The 18,490-nt window shown below is 39.9% G+C and overlaps 1 protein-coding gene across 1 annotated transcript in view; it reads left to right on the top strand.

Moving 5' to 3' along the window:
- The window catches only part of LOC119648228 (phosphatidate cytidylyltransferase, photoreceptor-specific), a 52,765-nt gene that overhangs the window by 16,466 nt on the left and 17,809 nt on the right, over positions 1–18,490 (top strand). Inside the window, exons 2-7 of the mRNA XM_038049848.1 lie at positions 1,822–1,946; positions 14,456–14,552; positions 16,636–16,812; positions 16,868–17,060; positions 17,199–17,494; positions 17,558–17,689. Of these exons, the coding sequence (XP_037905776.1) occupies positions 1,822–1,946; positions 14,456–14,552; positions 16,636–16,812; positions 16,868–17,060; positions 17,199–17,494; positions 17,558–17,689 (1,020 nt within the window). The remainder of the gene's footprint in view (positions 1–1,821; positions 1,947–14,455; positions 14,553–16,635; positions 16,813–16,867; positions 17,061–17,198; positions 17,495–17,557; positions 17,690–18,490) is intronic.

Genomic DNA, 18,490 nt, shown 5'->3' with positions numbered 1-18,490 from the left:
GGTGTTAGATAGGCCTCGCAAATTAATTCGTGACCGAAAAGGGCCGTGGGATTATGCCTACACGGAGGGTATTTACGGACCTTCGGTATTTTCCTTTGTTAGAGGATTTCCCAGCTGGATCACAGTCTACTGTAGTGGTATCCATGGTTGATCGAGCCTTTCGGAAGCTAATCTTCCGATATGAAAATTTAACGCCAATATAAATTATTGGATATAGCCGGTTATAGAATTTCCGCTCGAGAACTTTGCCTATTGTAGGTATATAAGGTGTTAGTTCACTTAATAGTCTACCGGAGCGGAGTAAGATCCTGCTAACATAACATAAGGCGACTGACAACTAAAATGAGCTATGAAGAAACGTGAATTTGCACAAAGAATACGAACCACAGAGTAGCCTGCGTAATGCTCGGGATCACCATCAATATGCAAAGTCTATGAGAAGAAATGTCCCTTTCATAAGTTCCTCATAAAACGAACGCTGAGCAAGAAATGAGGCATCCAAGAAATTCAAATTGATCAAAGTCTTCAATGTTCTTCCAATCAATACAGATAGTAAGAGTGCTATATTAGTGATATAATTCAACTCTGGCGGATTCCCCCATCCCTTGTGCATAATCCCTCCTGGTACATTCTCTGTTAACATTGTCGAGAAGTTTTTCTCGAAATTGATGAAGAGCAGGTAAAGCGAAGATCTGAACTTCGCGCATTGCAGGAGGATCCAGAGCGGAAACTAGCCTCCAGTCTGTCGATCAAGCTTACGAGGTGTTCCTTGATGCATTCTAGGATTATTTCAGGTATTATTTTTTCAACGGCAGGGAGCACGCAAATCTTTTTGAGAATCTTAACGAACATGGCCTTTCTTCACTTTCTAGGAGAGGTCTCGAATCCCCAGGATTTCCGTATAAATGGAAGTAGCAGTTTTGCATAAACTTCAAGACTATGCGGGAAGACAATCAAGCCGATCGCCTTTACTCCGATTGAAGGCATTGATAACCGAGATGATTTCACTTTTATTTGAAGTCCGTATCCGCATCTTACGGTGACTGAATGAAGAGGTGCTCTATAATTGGCGTTCTTTACGATCACTGCTGTCCAAATGTTGGCTGGCCACTAAGGATCAAAGTTTTAAAATCACTTCCGAACTAAGGAGTCTACAATTATATCCTGAATGAGAACATTCGCGATCGATGTGGGTATTTCACCCGTCGTGTAAAAGTTGTGAGAGAAGCACTCTCTTTGGCGTGATCATGCTCTCCGTTATTCTGATGCCAGATACGGGGGTATTCCCCGAAGATTTACCAGAGTATAGCAGTACAGGAATTCGTCAATAATGATTGTAACATAAAAAAATTGGCAAAGCATGCCCTGCCGTTCACTTCTCAAAAGGTGCAAAGGCAATTCATATATAAGGGCAATACCATTCAAAACTTAACTGGGAGGTGTTTGGATTTCTAAGTTGACTTTTATTATTAAATTAGATTGACCCAGCTCCATTTTATCATTAAAAATTATATGATATGATGCTGGGCATGCCGGAAATGATTCGCGCTCGACTATTCTTGTTGACGTTACTATGCCAAATGTTGCGAATATTCGGGGTTATATTCGTGCTTCGAACGTTTGTATCAAATTTCAGTACACGTTCAAGCGGCTTTGGCGCACTCTCACAGGCAGGCGGTCCGGAAAATATTTAATCCAACTGTATCCTTTACGAAACCATAAACCCAAAATATTCTATTCCCACAAAGTTCAAATATTAATTATAATTTATTGAGTCTTGTATAATTTTCCTAATCACGTTTTGTAACCGAATACTTCCAGGTTGACTCAGAGGAGGAGAAGTTGCCCGAAGAGAAATATGTTGAGGAATTGGCCAAAACACTACCACAAGGAACGGATAAAACGCCCGAAATGCTGGATTCTGCGCTCAAGGGGTTGCCCGACAGGTGTGTTTTTACCCATAGAACGATATGTATCATTTTGGTCGATCATCGTTTGCTTTAATTGAACGGAATCTGTTTATTTCTTTAAATTTAATTTTTCTCACTTGATAAGCTTTGTTTACATTGCGCAATATGGTTTTCTATTTTTATTGATGGAGATTATTATTATTGTTGAGATTGGATGGAATGCAGTCTATAAACAAAATTTTTAATTTTGATGAATATGAAATCGCAGACAGGGGCTCTTGTTTTTTAGCAAATGTGCTACTCAAGGTGTTTTAGTGATAATGAAGGTTTGTTTCAATCTTCGAACTCTGTAATCTCGGTTTTCCTTTCACATTCAAGAAACGTATACTATTGAAAATGACTCACTTATCTATACATTCATTCATAAGACCAGCACGCGTGTACGTAATGGAGACCAATTTGCACCAATTTGGGTTAAAATTAGGTAGACAAGAATTTTTTTCCTTGAGGTAAGAGGAGCGATATCATTTCTTTATTAGAAAACGGTGTGATTAGTAGCAGTTTTTCACGAGTTTCTGTGATAAATTATGAATTACCTTTAGAGGTATCCTATTCTATAGGTTGATTAAAATGATAATTATTTTTTTTAGTAATGAAGGGGGTGTGTCCTTAAGAACTATTATGTCTTCGATGGTAATAGTGTACTTATCGCTTCCTTGGGCCAAAAACTCCTATATTTTTTCCTTTCTCTCTACAGGGTTCGGCTGTGTACCAACTTATCATTTATTGGCTTAGGCTGTATATGCTGGCCACTCCACTCTTCTATTTCAATATTTCGTGGTAATATCTTGAAAGAAGGTTGAGCTGCCGTCGGTTAAAAAAACATTGATTCCTAAACATAACGAATTGCATTTTTGTATGGATGTGAACAGGAGTCAATTCTAGGAGTACTTCTAAGGATGCCGTGGGAAATGTTCTCGTGATGATGCTAACACAAAATAATCTCTAGAATTTGTGTAGCTCTTTTACAACTTGGATAGCTGTGGTTCGACATAGTAAGGAGTAAGGAGTAAGTAAGGAGTGTTCTGGCCTAGTAATCTGGAGAGAAATGGAGCAAAGTGAGAAGCTAGAAAGCTATAACTCGACTCCCTGTGCAGCGGTAAGGGATGTAGCACCTGTCCAAAAAACATTGAATTCTATTTTCCCAGAAAAGGTAAAAGCCATATTCCAGTTGTCACTAGCAGAATGAATTTAATTATTTCAATTAGAATGAAATGCTTCAACTCAGGTGGGGGTAATAATGATTGCTTATTCAAAGTTGCTCCTTAAATACAATTTTTCTTGCTTGCTTAAGGGTTTGAATTAGGAGGTAGTTAGTTAGCCGAAATTTTAAGTGAAAGATCTGCTTTTGGAGATGTTTTCCTTTTTATTGGCTAAAAGTATTTTGTAATGCATACAAATACGTATTTCGGGGACCAACTGTCCCCTTCTTCAGTGTTTCATCTTCTGTTTCTTTACAATTGGGGCTTTTTAAGCTATTCCTTTAATTATAATATCTTAATATGCTTCTTTTCTTCTCCTAGTACTTCTTAAAAGTTCCACCAAGTTGGGAAAATGGTTGCCCCTGTCCCTGTTTAGCTTTTTTTCGGGAGGAATTTTCGAGATCTGGAGGCTCTGGCAGGAGTCTAGTTTTCTGACGTCGTTCTCTTCCTTCCCGCTCTATTATATGTCGGACTTCTACTAACTAATATGATGTTAGTGGTAATTTTCGGTGTCTCCTATGTTGAAGATTCAAAATTAATTTACACTTAGGGTACTCTCGGTGTGACTTGTGTAAATAGAAATTTAGGTAGTGTTTATCGCAAGCAATATAATGAGGACATCGGTATTTTTCAGATGTGCGAGTTCGCTTCGGTATAAAAATTGCAAAAGCGGCTATATAAACGATGGAGCCTTGTAGGATTCCAGTTGGACTAGTAATGGAGTAATTGCTACTAAACTTTCAGTTGAATGAACTTGGATGAAATGATTTAAAGTTTGTTTATAGGCAGAAAGAAAAATGGTGAAAGTTTTGCCAATTATAGCTAAATTTAATCGTACATAATTTCTGTGAATTCTGGTAAACCAAGAGCACGTACTATATTTTTCTGATAACACTAAAACCGGTTCTGATGCTGAACTTTCCAAAGCAATGTGTAGAATTTTAAGTTGCAACACATCTAATTTTAACGGCTTATTGCAGCTTTTCAAGTTGTAAATAAAATAAACTGAAAGTAAGAATCAATAATAAGTATTTCATGGTGGCATACGGCCATGGGCTTCCATGCGTAAAAATTAGATTCAAATGCAGTTACTTTCTTGTGATAGTATATTCAAAGCTTCTTTCACAATTGATAGACCATACAGTATAATAATGACATAGAGTATCTTATGTGCCTCGAAGATTTTTGTCTTTCGAACAGAAAAGCGGTAAATATCTTTAACGTTCAATTTCATGAAGCACGCAACGACTTCGATATGTGGAAATTCTTGTTATAATTCCATTCCAATCACAAAACGATTGACTTAATTGGCTTTCGTTTCGCCGCGCGTCAATTCCAGAATTGAACTAATTGAAGCATTCGACATACATATGTATGTACTTTGTCTGAAGAGTATTGCATGGCAATGAGCGAACAACGATCCCAAATCTTTGATGATTTCGAATGGATTGTCTGGATGCTATTCGTTACGAGATAATCAAGAGTCAATCTCACAGTAAATGTCTTTTGTGATTCTGATCTTTTGTAGAAGAATCGATGATAAGGATGGAACGAGATTTGTTAATAAAGATTTTTCTACGTCACATAGGATAGTCTTTATTCATTCTTCATATACGATAAAAGACGCTAAAAGTAGTAAAATTTTATAAGGCAGAAGTATCTTTCAAGTTAGTCTGGATTCAGGTGGAATTATAGACACCAAATATCAGCTCAAGTTACCTGTTTGAATTTGAGCCATGATTTTACCAAGAAACTGCCAAATGTTTGTCTGCTTCAATTTGGACGAAAACTTAAGCAGAAAATTTAAGATGTTCAGTTAATAATAATCGCTGGCGCGACAATTCCGGGGATCTGAGTCTTGTGTGAGAGCACTTCAGCACTCCTTCCATTTTTAGTGGGGTTGTGCTTCAGTTTTATTATCATCACACAAGCGCAAGAACGAGCAAATACAGGACGAACATAAACATCCATGGTGGCTGGGATTGGAACCCAGGACAACCAGATTGAGAGGCTAGCAGTCTTTTCCCTCAATCATCATCAACCGGTATCCGATCTAGACCTGCCTTATTAAGAACTCCAGACATCCCGGTTCTGTGCCGAGGACCACTGATTCGATATTCCCAAAAGCTGTCTGGCGTCCTGGCTTACGCTATCGCTCCATCTGAGGCTGCGATATTTTCTTGTTCTACCATAGATATTACCCTTATTGACTTTGCGGGCTGGATCATTCTTACTCATACGGATTAGTTGACCGCACCGCAGCCCATTGAGCCGGTTTTTATCCACAATCAGACGGTCGTGGTATCGCTCAGTTCCGAGCTAAACAGTTTTTGTAACTTGAAATAGGCTCTGTTGGCAGCGAAAAAACCGTGTGCGCATTTTGTCGTCGTAGCTGTTATCGGTTGTGACTTTCGACCCTAGATAGGAGAAATTATTAACGATCTAAAAGTTGTAGTCTCCTACCTTTATCAAAGTTGTAGTTCCCTATCTTTATTGTTCTCGTTCTGGATGAAGGTAGGCTATTCATCTGGGGTTGTTCTTCCCATAATGTCAATATCATCAGCGCAGGCCAGTAGTTTAGTGGACTTGAAGAGGACGGTGCCTCTTGCAATAACATATGCATCCCCCGGTGCCAGGTTAAAGAGGTCGTATGATAGGGCATCCCCTTCTCTTAGACCGTTGTTGAATGGTTTCGAGATTGATCCTGCTGGTTTTATCTGGTCTCGCACATTGGTCAGTCTTATCAATTTCATTGGAATACCGAATTGCTATCATAGGTGGCCTTAGAGTCGATGAAAAAATGGTGCAACTGATGGCGTTATCTCAACAGTTTCTCCATCGTTGCCGTAAAAAGAAAATCTGATATGTTGTCGATTTGCCTCGAGTGAAGCCCCTTTGGCATGGGCCAATGATGTTCTGGACGTATGGGGCTATCCTCCCTAGCGAGATAGCGGAGCTCAGTTCAGCCTGTCAATTACGTCGGGAGAGCCCGCAATGGCTCCGGCTGCCAGTTGATCTGAATCCACGTACCGGCAAGCCGCAACATCATTAGTTAAACTCTGGGAGGCCTTGAGACGAGAATTTGAGATATTTTTGTGGGTGAGTATTTATCAAAAATGTTCACCAGCGATAAAGGTGTCCATGAATAGAGTCAAAACTGGCAGACCAAATGCGTTCCATCCACGTTACGTCACCGGTCAAATGCGGACTCTTCAAGCCGAACTAAACGTGTTACACCACGAGTTTGGATTGGAATTTATCTGGTGCTCGTGCTCTTGTTTGCATTCTTCTCTCTTTTCTTGCTTAAGTTTGCTATCCTGCTATCGGGTTTTCGTTTGTTGTAGTTTTCAATTCGTCACTCTGAAGATTAAACTTTTGCATTGAAAAAATGCATATTCAGCATTTTCGCCCTATACGGGCAATATTTCATGATTGAATCGATATGATCGACCACCTCTGTGTCTGCACACAAACTGCGTTAGATTCTAGGTTGTTTCACTATGGTCGGTCCATTTCGGAATATTCAATGTGATTCTATATGCCTAGCAGCCTTTTCCTGATTTGTTCCAGCTTTTCTGTCATTCAACGATAGCTTCATTCTATGCAAACTGTCACCGGCGGACAAAAAATCCTTTTTCGATGGCACTTATTCGATCTGCAGCTCTTATTATTCTTCTGTTTATTTTTTTCCAGTGCAGTGCACACTGGGGCCGCGAATAGTAGAATCGCGTCAACTTTGGTCTTCGTAGACGTGCCCTTTGTCCGCTTGATGGTAGGTACTACTTCCGCCTGTCTCCATAGGAAATGTCAGCGTTTTCCATTCTGGACTCAAGTTGAGCTGAAAAGTTCGCACGCTAACATGGAAAAAACAGTTTTAATAAAATGTAATTTGGATCAACTTTTAACCGCGGCTCATTATGGTTCTCTTCCTTCCTTGGTAGTTCTTCCTGTCTAAGCTGTTAGTGAATAGCTTGCAGTTCCTTTACAACCTGGTTCCAGGCATTCGTTGACTCCAGCATGAACTCCAGAATGTTTTCTGGTGTTAAACGCCTGTCTGCGACCGCTTCCATTCTTGTTCGGTGCGCGGTGAACCTTGGGCAATCAAATATGACATGCTCCGCATTCTCAGCTACGTTACCACAACTTGGGCAGCATGGTGACTCGTCGTGACCAACTCGATGTAAATAAGCACAATAAACTCCATGTCCACTTAAAAATTGCTTCCCCTGATGTTGTCCGATGCGCACTGCATACCCTGAGTGCAATTACCCGATACGCCATTCCCAATTTTCGGCAGTTGACTTTGTTATCCAGAACAGTTGCCCAAATTGGAGCTGCGTAGAGTAGCACGGAGCTGACTACCTTAGAAAGCAGAAGACGTCGACTTTGTCTTAGTCCACCAATGTTCGGTAGTATCCTCGAGATCGTTGCAGCGTTGGTAGACGCTTTAGTTGCGGAGTACTCAATGTGTCTTTTGAAGCAGATTCTTCTATCAATAATTACTGATAAGTATTTGAGCGATGGTTGGGTGTAAATTGTTTGTTCGCCACTTTGATTTTCACAATTGTGTTCTTTCTTCTCTTGCTAATGAGAACTACTTCCGTTTTATATTCAGCAAGTGAAAGGCCAGACTTTCTGAACCAGAAATTGATCTCTCATATCGCTTCATTTGCATAAATCTCGATCTCGTCTTGGTGCTTTGCAACCACTGTTATTCCGATATCATCGGCGAAGCCAATAGTTGTCACGTTGCCCGGAAGGCGTAGCGTCAACACTCCTTCATACATAACTAGCCACAGCAAGGGACCCAGGACAGAACCTTGTGGCACCCCGCAAGTTGTCGGGAATATTTTTGGCCCAGCGTCCGAGTCGCAGTAAAGTCATCTCCCGAGGAGAAGCTCAACCACAATGTGTACAATGTACTTCGGGGTCTGTAGCTTGTCGAGGGCCTCGATGATTTTTTCCATTTTGCACTATTGAACGCATTTTTATGTCGAGGGTTATTACGGCGCAAATTTCATGAAAATCTGGCCATTAACGCCAAAGTTATAGCAGTTCAAACTTATCAATTTTCTGCGAATTTACCACATCCTAAAAATAAGATTCTGACATAATTAACGGGAATAATTGACATCCAATGAAATATTAAAATTCCATTCATGAAGAATACTTCTCCTTAGCCCTTTTTAAGGTTTTGTGTGAAACAAAACCTTATTAGAATCGAGACGGTGTCTGTCTGTCCGTCTGTCTGTCTGTCACACCCAATTTATTCGGAAACGGCTAGACCGATTGTCACGAAAATTGGTGAGGGTATGTAATCTGGTGATCCCTTTACATGTGGTAAGTGGCGCCATCTTGTGTTAAGTTTAAGGGGGGGCTCCCCATACATGTGAATGGAGGGTGCAAATTTTTTTTTCGCAGAATGTAGCCATGTAGGGTTTCAAATGAAAGGTCTCAATTAGTACTTTTCGAACCTGGTTCAATATTTGATATTAGATGAAACATAGGGGAGTGAGGGTTCAAAATATGACCCACAAAAAGTGTAACAGGTCTCGTTCTCAGAACTTATCCAACCGAAAAATCTGAAAAAAATCACAGTGGTGCATCTCTACGAAATCTAGGCCTCAAAATATATCCGGTTCCGATATCTGCACAAATAAAGTTAATAATAGTATATTTCCACATTTTAGAAATTTACCCGGCATCCCCTCTTATGTTCATCCCAGAAGTACAAAATTTGGCATGCGTGTAATGAAGAATATAATGCACAGTTTGGTCAAGTTTGAAGAAAATCCAACTATTATTAACAAAGTTATAGCATGCATGTGTGCATGTAGGTATATAGTATATGCGTGCTAATGAACTTTGCGGGTAGTGCCTAATTCAGTTAGATATAAGACGTAAATCGGAAATATGGGTACGATAAGTTTAGATACGTGCATATATGTACAGTAGGTAATAGGCAGTTTGTTTGTTTAGGGTGAGCGTGATATCTATGGCTCTAATATGTACGTATGTCTCGTAGTTTGGAAAAATATGAAGGATTATGTTGGATTTGTAGCTATATACGGAGAGAAAAATGTGCGTCTCTTACATAAGATGAACACAAAACCTTTATACCCGAAGCGCGAGCTTCCGGTATTCCGACTTGTTTTGAATCTGTTGTAGGTGAAATCCTTCGCATTTCCTAATAATATTAAACTCAGAGTCTGAAGCGTATTAGGTTGACCATTACCAATACAGGGCTTTGCATCAAATGATTTATTTAATTCGCTTTCTAAAAACCATTTAGGCAATGGAATTTTTAACTATGTGACACGGAGCTGTCATGCGCTCATCGCTCCTCACATCTTCTTGTTTTTCTTCAGCCTTTGTCCCGTTCACAAGCGGAGTCGACTCGTCGTGATCGATTTCGCCATTTTATTTTATCAAATGCCTGATCTGGATACAGTTTCGAGGCTTTTAAATGTCCATCCAGCGTATCAAGCCACCGTTGTTTCGGCCGACCTTTTGGTCGCTTACCATTGACTTCGATGTTCAGAATAATCCTTGTAAGTGAATTCTCGTTAACATGAATTACGTGACCATACCATCATAGACACTTCCCTCGGAGTTTCTCCACGATCGGTGCAAACCCATATTGATCACGGATATCCTCATTTCAAAACGTGTCACGTCACCAGTCCAATGCAACATCTTCGTCTCCATTACCGCAAGACGCCGTTCATTGTCTTTTATAGTCGGCCAACACCCACAACTATAGAGAGCGGCAGACGCACGACATTGCGGTAAATTTTAGATTTGAGACGTTCGCTGATACGTCGATCACAAAGAACACCAGTTGTGGAATGCCACTTCATCCAGGTCGCATTAATGCGTGAAACAATTTCAGTACGCAGTTCTCCATTGGCCGATAGCATTGACCCGAGATATTTAATTCTTGATGAAACAGCACTTTCTTTTTCTTCCAATGTTGCGTCTTTGCACGCTTTGGAGTCGGTTCACCACATGCAGTCCACTCAGATAACTTATTAACTATCTACAGCAGTGGACCTTGGACACCACAGGTTTTCCAGTATACGGGTACATAAGGTCCTTCACCTGAACCACAACGCAGAACCTCGCACAGAGTCGACATTCTTCCCTTCGAGTGTTATCATTGTGCACTATTTATTTTCTTAAAATGCAACTTCATCTATGCTTTTTATATTATTAGGTGCACCTAATCTAATCGAAACAAGAAATGAGTACTGGCTCCATTTTTTTATTATGCCTGAAATAGTCCTTCTTTAGGACATGCACAAATGTTCAGACGAATATTTCTCACACTTTTTTGACTTTTGCTTTAAAAGTTTTATTTTGTGATGCTGCCTGGGCCAGGCACCTTACTTTCAGCAATTTATTTCGCAGCTTTCTTTAGTTTTGATGAAAATCTGCTGTACACAACTAAATTTGACCACAAATATTGAATTTTGGTTATTTGGTAATCTGGAAAAGAGCCCCCAAATTTCAAAACTTTTATATTTTTGTCTAATTTTATGTGCGTCACGTCGTAGTTTGTAAAAGAATGGATAAAAGTGCTTCACTCAATTTTTTGTGTGCGTCCGGATTTTCACTGTATGGGCAACATTCGACGGAATGTATTTGCAGAATTGCAACGAAAGTAGACATCAACATAATATTTTGCACAGCAATTTTCTAACGTAAAACGTGTAAAAAAATTCAATACTAGAATAACTTCAAACCGCAGAATATCCGACCTTGGCACTGATTGTTATCTTCGTTGGACCCGTAAAGCTTGGCAAATCTCTTTGTCTGCAGTAGTTTCGTCCAAGTCTTTTTATTTGATAACTGCACGATTTCTACTCAACTTCACTTTTACACCTTTAGTCAAAAGCCTTTTGTACGATTTTCTGGTTTGTTTTTGTCCGATTTCAATTTAATAACAAACCGCTTGTCTGCGGTCGTCTAATAAAGTTTACACTTTGACTTAGATTCGTCAACATATTATAGTATCTGGTAGTCTTCCTTGAGGCAGATTCCTTATTTGTCTATAGATGTGTTTAAAGTTTTGTGTGAAACAAAACCTTATTAGAATCATTTCGATGTCTGTCTGTCACAGTCACATGATTGTGACGAAATTTGGTGAGAACGTGCGTCCCTTTACATATAGTAAGTGGCCCTATTTTGCGTTGAAGTTAAGGGGGGGTTCCTTCGGGACAGTGTGTGCAACAAGTGCAACATTTTTTACGTTATACGTGTCTGCATGTTAAATGTTGGCACCATAGTTGGAAAGACCGAGGAACTCGCAAGAGCCCTTCTGCAAGAAATCAGAAGGTCTGGTGCCAAAAGCTGCCAAATTGAACACGAATGCGGTAAAAATGGCTATAAATTTCTCTATTTAGGTAGCCCACACACAATATGGTGTTGGCATTGCCACTTTGGAGGGTTTCCGTGATGCCACTAAAGAAGTCGAACGATTTGATTATCGACTGATGAAGCCCACCATTATATCAGCTGATCGCACTATTCACTTCTACACCGCATACGCACCGCAGACAGGTGGGCTTGATGCCGATAAAGTTCCCTTCTCGGAACTTCTCGATTAAAAGACCTGTAATGTGCCTGCTGATGACTATATCATCATTGCCGGCGACCTTAATGGGCACGTGGGTGAAAAGGCAGGGGGAAAGGGGTTTGGAGCGCGCGATTGTATAATCGATTTTGCGGGCACTTATGACCTTGTACTTACGAATACATGGTTCATCAAACGATTGTCTCAACTTTCTACATCTTAGAGTGGGAGCAGTAAAATGCAAATCGACTATATTCTCATAAGACGGCGACATTTTACCACCATCACTGATTACAAAATCGTTCCCTATGAGACCCATCGCACCTGAACATCGGCCGTTGATTGCCGTCTTGCGAATGAAGCCACCGATAAAACGTGAGGAACGCACTGGCCCGCCGCGCATTAAATGGTCGATTTCGTGTGAAGAAAGAAGAAATGATCTCACTTACGCGATTACCAACCCTTACAAATAGGGAAGAATCGTGGAACCAAATGAAAGACACGATCCACAAAGCGGCCTCTGCAACCCTCGAGGTCACCAAGCCAGGTAAGGGGTACATCAGCCGAGATACTTGGCTTTGGAATGACGATTTTGAAATGAAGGTCCGTGAAGTGAAATTCCTCTACCACAAGTTTCTCGACGAAAAAACGCTGGTCAATTGGCAAATTTATTAGAATCCCAATCTCCATAGTGGTGGCACCGGGAGACGCTGTAATTACTTTGGTTTGCCGTCCGTGATTCAGTAGGTGAATGCTCCAAAGACCTAATTAGGGCGATCAGACCCGAGTCTGCACGGGGACTCATCTGAAGCGGCAAATTGGTCACGAAACCTTACCAGGGGTATACTGGTACCATGGGAACCGGGAAAGCCCCTGGACTCACATACTTCGGGTGAACTCCTGTTGTATGTGTTGGCCCCCCTAGTGGGAGTTTCATGGTGGTTGTGGTTGTGCTCAAGCGAGAAGAGACCTTCGGGCCTCGACGTGGTGTTGCGTATCAACACGGGTGTCGTACTCCATAGTTCGGTAGAGATTTAGGTAATTCTTGCATCCACCAGTATGAATGCTAAGCCATGCACTTGGTATAGACTGGTACCGTTGTTGCTTGTCTCAGCGGGGCTCTGATTGTGGTCACAAAATCAATCCGTGTATGAAGAGGACCGTAGGATTAAGTCTCACGACAGGTGCCTACGTAAAACACTATGGGCTTCACTGTCAGCGCAACTGAAGTCGAGGAAGCAATAAGACGAATGAAATCGGGGACGGCATCGCATCTGAACTCTGGAAATCGAAGTGTTGGGACCCCGGGTTATTCACGAAGGTTCAACACCATCTGACTGGCAAGAAAGTACTGCAGTTCGAATATGAAAAAAGAAAGGTAGCAGATTGTTCAAATTACCATCCGATCCGGCTACTTTCCCATAACATGAAGACTTTTGGACACATTCTTGACAACGTATCCCCGAAATCGTTGAAATAACCGTGAATCAATCTGGATTTGCCAAGAACTGCGGAACTACTGACACAATACACACTGCGCGGTTACTCATCGAAAAACACCGTGAGAAGCATCGCCCTCTTTACATTGCATTTCTGGATCTAGAGAAAGCGCTTGACTATGTGCCACACGAACTCATCTGATCTGCTCTACGACACTTAGTGGCAGAAGAACTCGTGCGCTGGAGTTAATTGCTCTACCACGATACGGTGGGTATATCAAAACCGCTTCGTGTCTCTGTTGGTTTCATCAAGCAAGCGTACTCTCATCACTCCTCTTTGTTCTTGTTATGGACACCATCACACGGGACATCCAACGTCCAACGCCCTATACACTGCTTTATGCAGATGATGTTTTCCTACCATCTAAAAACGAAAATGATCTCGAGCAAATTGTCCAAAAATTGAATGATCGCCTCATGCAACACGGTCTCACACTAAATCTGAATAAAACTGAATTTTTGACGACCGATCCCCATTGTCAGCGGCAGTGACCTGTCCAGAACTGAGCGATTTAAATACCCAGGGTCAATGCTATCATCCAATGGAGAACTGCGCTAGGAAATAGCTTCATGCATTAACGCAACCTGGATAAAGTGGCGTATCATAACTGGTGTTCTTTGTTATCGACGTATAAATGAACGTCTCAAATCTAAAATTTACCGCAATGTTGTCCATCCTGCCGCTCTCTATGGGTCTGAGTGTTGGCCGACTATAAAAGACAATGAATGGCGTCTTGCGGTAGTGGAGACGAAGATGTCGCGTTGGACTAGTGGCGTGACATGTTTTGATCAAATCCGAAATGAGGATATCCGCGATCAATATGGGGTTGCACCGATCGTGGAGATCGTCTACGAGAGAAGTGTTTTCGATGGTATGGTGACTATTGAGAATTCACTTGTCAAGGTTGGTCTGAACATCGGAATAGATGGTAAGCGATCTGAAGGCCAGCCGAAGCAACGGCGGCTTGATACGCTTGACGGGGATTTAAAAACTGTGGAGCACGATTAGGCAAAATTTAAAAAAACTTAAGGTGCCCCCATTATTATTTTAGTACTTACCACCGTCAACTGGGAAAATTACAATGTGCCATTTCGTCTAAACATTGCATTATAGTATATAATTCACTTCTTATTTGCGAATTGCTTTTATTGTTCGTTAAATTCACTTCCATCAATTGAGTTTAAAATAAAATTCTTACTTTATTTCAGATGGAAGAACTGGATAATTCGTGGTATATTTACATGGATTATGATATTTGGTTTTGGGCTGATCATTTATGGCGGTCCATTGGCACTCATGATAACGGTAAGTTCAATATTGCAAATTGAATTGTTTTTATCGTTGAAATCTAAAAGCATAAGCATTCATAAATTCTTAGAAAAATATTTTTTGTTCGATTTTTGCTGTATTAAAAGTAATTGAATGGAAGCCATCTAATGTCTAGTCATATATCGATTTTAGGCTTTGTAATGTAATCCCCCAACTACACGCATGCCCGTCTTTCAAAGAGAATGTCATTTATTCGATATATGCAAATTCATAATTTAAAAAAAAATCCCTCGTAATCAAAATTTGCATGTATTTCCCTGGAGGAAAATCTGTGGTAGTAAAGACGAGAAGAGGATTGAAAGACTTACGGTGAACCCTGAGGAATCTACTGTATATGCATAACTTCACAAGGTTATCAAGCAAAAAATTGACTATAATCTAGCGAATTTTTAAACTCGATTACGAAATCTGTTTGAAATGTTCGTCTCTATTTTCCCATCGGAGTTTTGCAGTTCTATTGTGTTTCTTCCAACGCCTGCAGGATCTTTCAGGGCAGATAAGAAACATGTCTCATACGGAAATTGCTCAGTAATCTTCTTTTAAACGTATCGTGAAATTTAAAATATGATTATAGGGCAAATGATGATGCGGTCAAAATGTATTGGAAATTAGAATAGCAACCTAGGTAGAAAACCACCCTAGCTTCTTTGTCGACCAGACGGTTACCAATGTAGTAAAGAGCGAGAATGTATGAGAATTGCTTTAAGCGAAAAGAATCTTCTTTGTTAGGTAATTAAGGTCTGACTGATACCTTTCTAGAAATTTCACCGCGTATCTAGCCAATTTTGATCGATGCGAAGCGTTTTGGAGACTTCGTCGACAAGAACGGTACTTACCAACCCACGAGCTGTTACGGACAAATGATGGAAATAATTCGAGACTAATACACCATGAGAAGCATCGGCCTCGCGTTTGACTGCTTTGAAGAGTAAAATTCGACGTGCGACAGGTATATCAAAATCGCTCCGTGCTTTTGTCGGTGTTCATCCATATGCTCCATAACTACCAAAGGCAATAAACGTCCCCGCGCCATAATGAATGGCGTAACAAATGATGATCACTCCCGGAAAGGGAATCTGCGCAATCGATATGGGGTTGCATCGGCTGTGGAAAAATTGCGAGAAAGGCGTTTTCGATAGTGTCACAGCGTCTTCAGCAGCATCGTTCGCTTTGTAGAAGAAGATGTTGCTTTGGATTAGTGGCGTAATATGCTATGATCAATTCCGAATTTAGAACATCCAGGGTCGGTATGGTGTTCGCTACTACTATACTTTGCAGTGTGTGTTTATCATGGTTTTGATGGTCCATTCGGAGACTTAGGTAAAGGTTGAAAAAGTAGAGCCATGTCTGTAACTATTAAAAATGAAAGGATTCCTTTTAGAAATAGTCGTTATCTGGTCACATTTACAATTCGCAGTGATTTATAAGGGAGAATAGGGGGTGTTAACAAAATGACCTATATGCTGTCTCGTTTCACGCAGCGGTGACAGTCCGTTGCCGCATAACTGACCTGCTGGCAGTTCCTACACGGCAATATTTGTTTTCTAAAAATCTGTTCGAATCCAATCATAGACATATTTTGTTCAAAAGCCGTGTGCAGGTATCAAGACACGCAACGAGACGTCGATTTCTCAAATAAAGCTCCGAAAATTTGGAAAAAATTGAAACGTCCCCACTACAAATGTTAAAAATACTAGTAAGGATATAATGAGTGTTTATGCAAGTAAAGGAAGCGTCACAAAAACTTTGATCTAATCGTAAATTAGAACAAATTATTCTTGGCTTAACGTTTAGGAAAACCAAAGTAGAATTGACATTTGAATTAAAAATAAACAATAACATCATCGGTTAAATTGATTTTATTCAACACAATTGTTAACCAGAATCTTTTAACTAATTTTCATTTCTTAAGGGAAACCTAATTAACAAAATAACTGAATTGTGCTTAACATTATGCAGGAGTCCATTTTAGCATAAACGCAGACGTTTTTCTGCTGTATTAGTTATAACTTTACAATGTCGTGAATGTTAAATATTCTTTTATATTGCTTTATTTCAGACACTGCTTGTGCAAGTGAAATGTTTCGAGGAAATCATTTCAATTGGATATCAAGTCTACAGAATCCATGGCTTGCCCTGGTTTAGAAGTCTGTCCTGGTATTTCCTCTTAACATCAAATTATTTCTTCTATGGAGAAAATCTAGTCGATTACTTCGGTGTGGTGATTAATCGAGTGGTAAACAAGTCCTTGAATTGTTCATATGAAAACACCTAATCTGCTTTTCTTTCAGGAATACCTAAAGTTCTTGGTAACTTACCATCGCTTTCTGTCATTCTGCCTCTACTGCATTGGGTTCGTGTGGTTCGTTTTATCATTAGTGAAGAAATACTACATGAAGCAGTTCAGCTTGTTTGCCTGGACGCATGTTTCGTTACTCATAGTTGTTACGCAAAGTTATTTGATTATTCAAAATATTTTTGAAGGTAAGTGCTTTAACATGTAAACCAGCTCTCTGGAAGTCTAATAACAATTATCGTGGGAAATATTATATGCAAAGTCTTTGTTCGTGTTGTATGGTGATGAATTTTTATTTTCGTATTTATAATTTTTGAATATTGCAGGTTTAATATGGTTCATTGTTCCTGTCTCCATGATTGTTTGCAACGACGTGATGGCTTACATGTTTGGATTCTTCTTCGGTAAAACTCCATTGATTCAATTAAGTCCGAAAAAGACTTGGGAAGGATTCATCGGAGGAGGACTGGCGACAGTCGTTTTTGGCTGCCTATTCTCTTACATTCTATGCCAATTCCAATATTTCATTTGTCCAATTGAATATTCGGAAACGCTTGGTCGCATGTCAATGGAATGTGAACCGGGGTATCTGTTTACAAAACAGGAGTACAGTTTCTATCTGGTAAAAAATATTGAAGAAATGATTTTATCATATTTATGAATGTTATTCTCTTAAACTTTTCAGTTTAATGCTCGTCAGTCGTTCATGATATACCCATTTGTACTACACTCCCTATCATTGAGCATTTTCAGCTCAGTAATTGGACCATTTGGAGGTTTCTTCGCATCAGGATTCAAGAGAGCGTTTAAGATTAAGGTAATTTTCAGTGTATCTTTATCTATTTTAGTTTTTATTATAAGAAAAAGTAGTATCTATCTACTGATGTCTATTGAAAACAGAAAGCCTATTTAGCTGATATTGATTAGAGCTTATATATATGCATACGTACTTTATTCCCTACTCTTGTGCATGTATGATTTGTGCTAACCTGAGAACAGCAGTTTCTCTTATGATCTTTATCTATCTCGTATCATTGTGTAAGTATTTCGTTCGTGGGGATCGCAACTGCCGAGTATTTACACCACGTACGAAAATGTTGGTACGGTGTGATTAAAAACCGGGTGAAATAAGGAGAGTCCCCCATTTTTTTTCATAGAATATGGCCGCGGTATCAAATGAAAGGGCTCAATTAGAACTTTTCGAATCCCAATTTTTGATATTGGGTGGAACATAGCGGAGCGCGGGTTCAAAATGTGAGCCCCGAAAAGTAAAATAGGGCGCGTTCTGAGAACCTATCCGGCCGAAAAATCTGAAAATAGGACAATAGTGTATCTAGGCTTCAAAATATATCCCATTCCGACATTTGTACAAATAAAGCCAATAATAGTATTCTGCCCGATTTTAGAAATTTGTTAGAAAAAATCCCCCTTAAGTTTATCGTAGGAGTATAAAATTTGGCGCCAGTATAAGAGAGAATACATAATTCTAGGAAGTTTGAAGGAAATCCAACTATTATTAATAGTCATACGAGGTGCAAGTTTCCCATTTTACGTGAATTTATTGCATTCTGACGTGTATGATCATTATATATTAATTCGTCAATACCACGACAAGCAA

Source organism: Hermetia illucens, chromosome 2 (assembly GCF_905115235.1).
Source record: "Hermetia illucens chromosome 2, iHerIll2.2.curated.20191125, whole genome shotgun sequence".
Classification (NCBI taxonomy): Eukaryota; Metazoa; Arthropoda; class Insecta; order Diptera; family Stratiomyidae; genus Hermetia; species Hermetia illucens.
The sequence above is the reverse complement of the archived record's forward strand: the minus strand, read 5'-3'. Positions and strand labels throughout refer to the sequence as shown.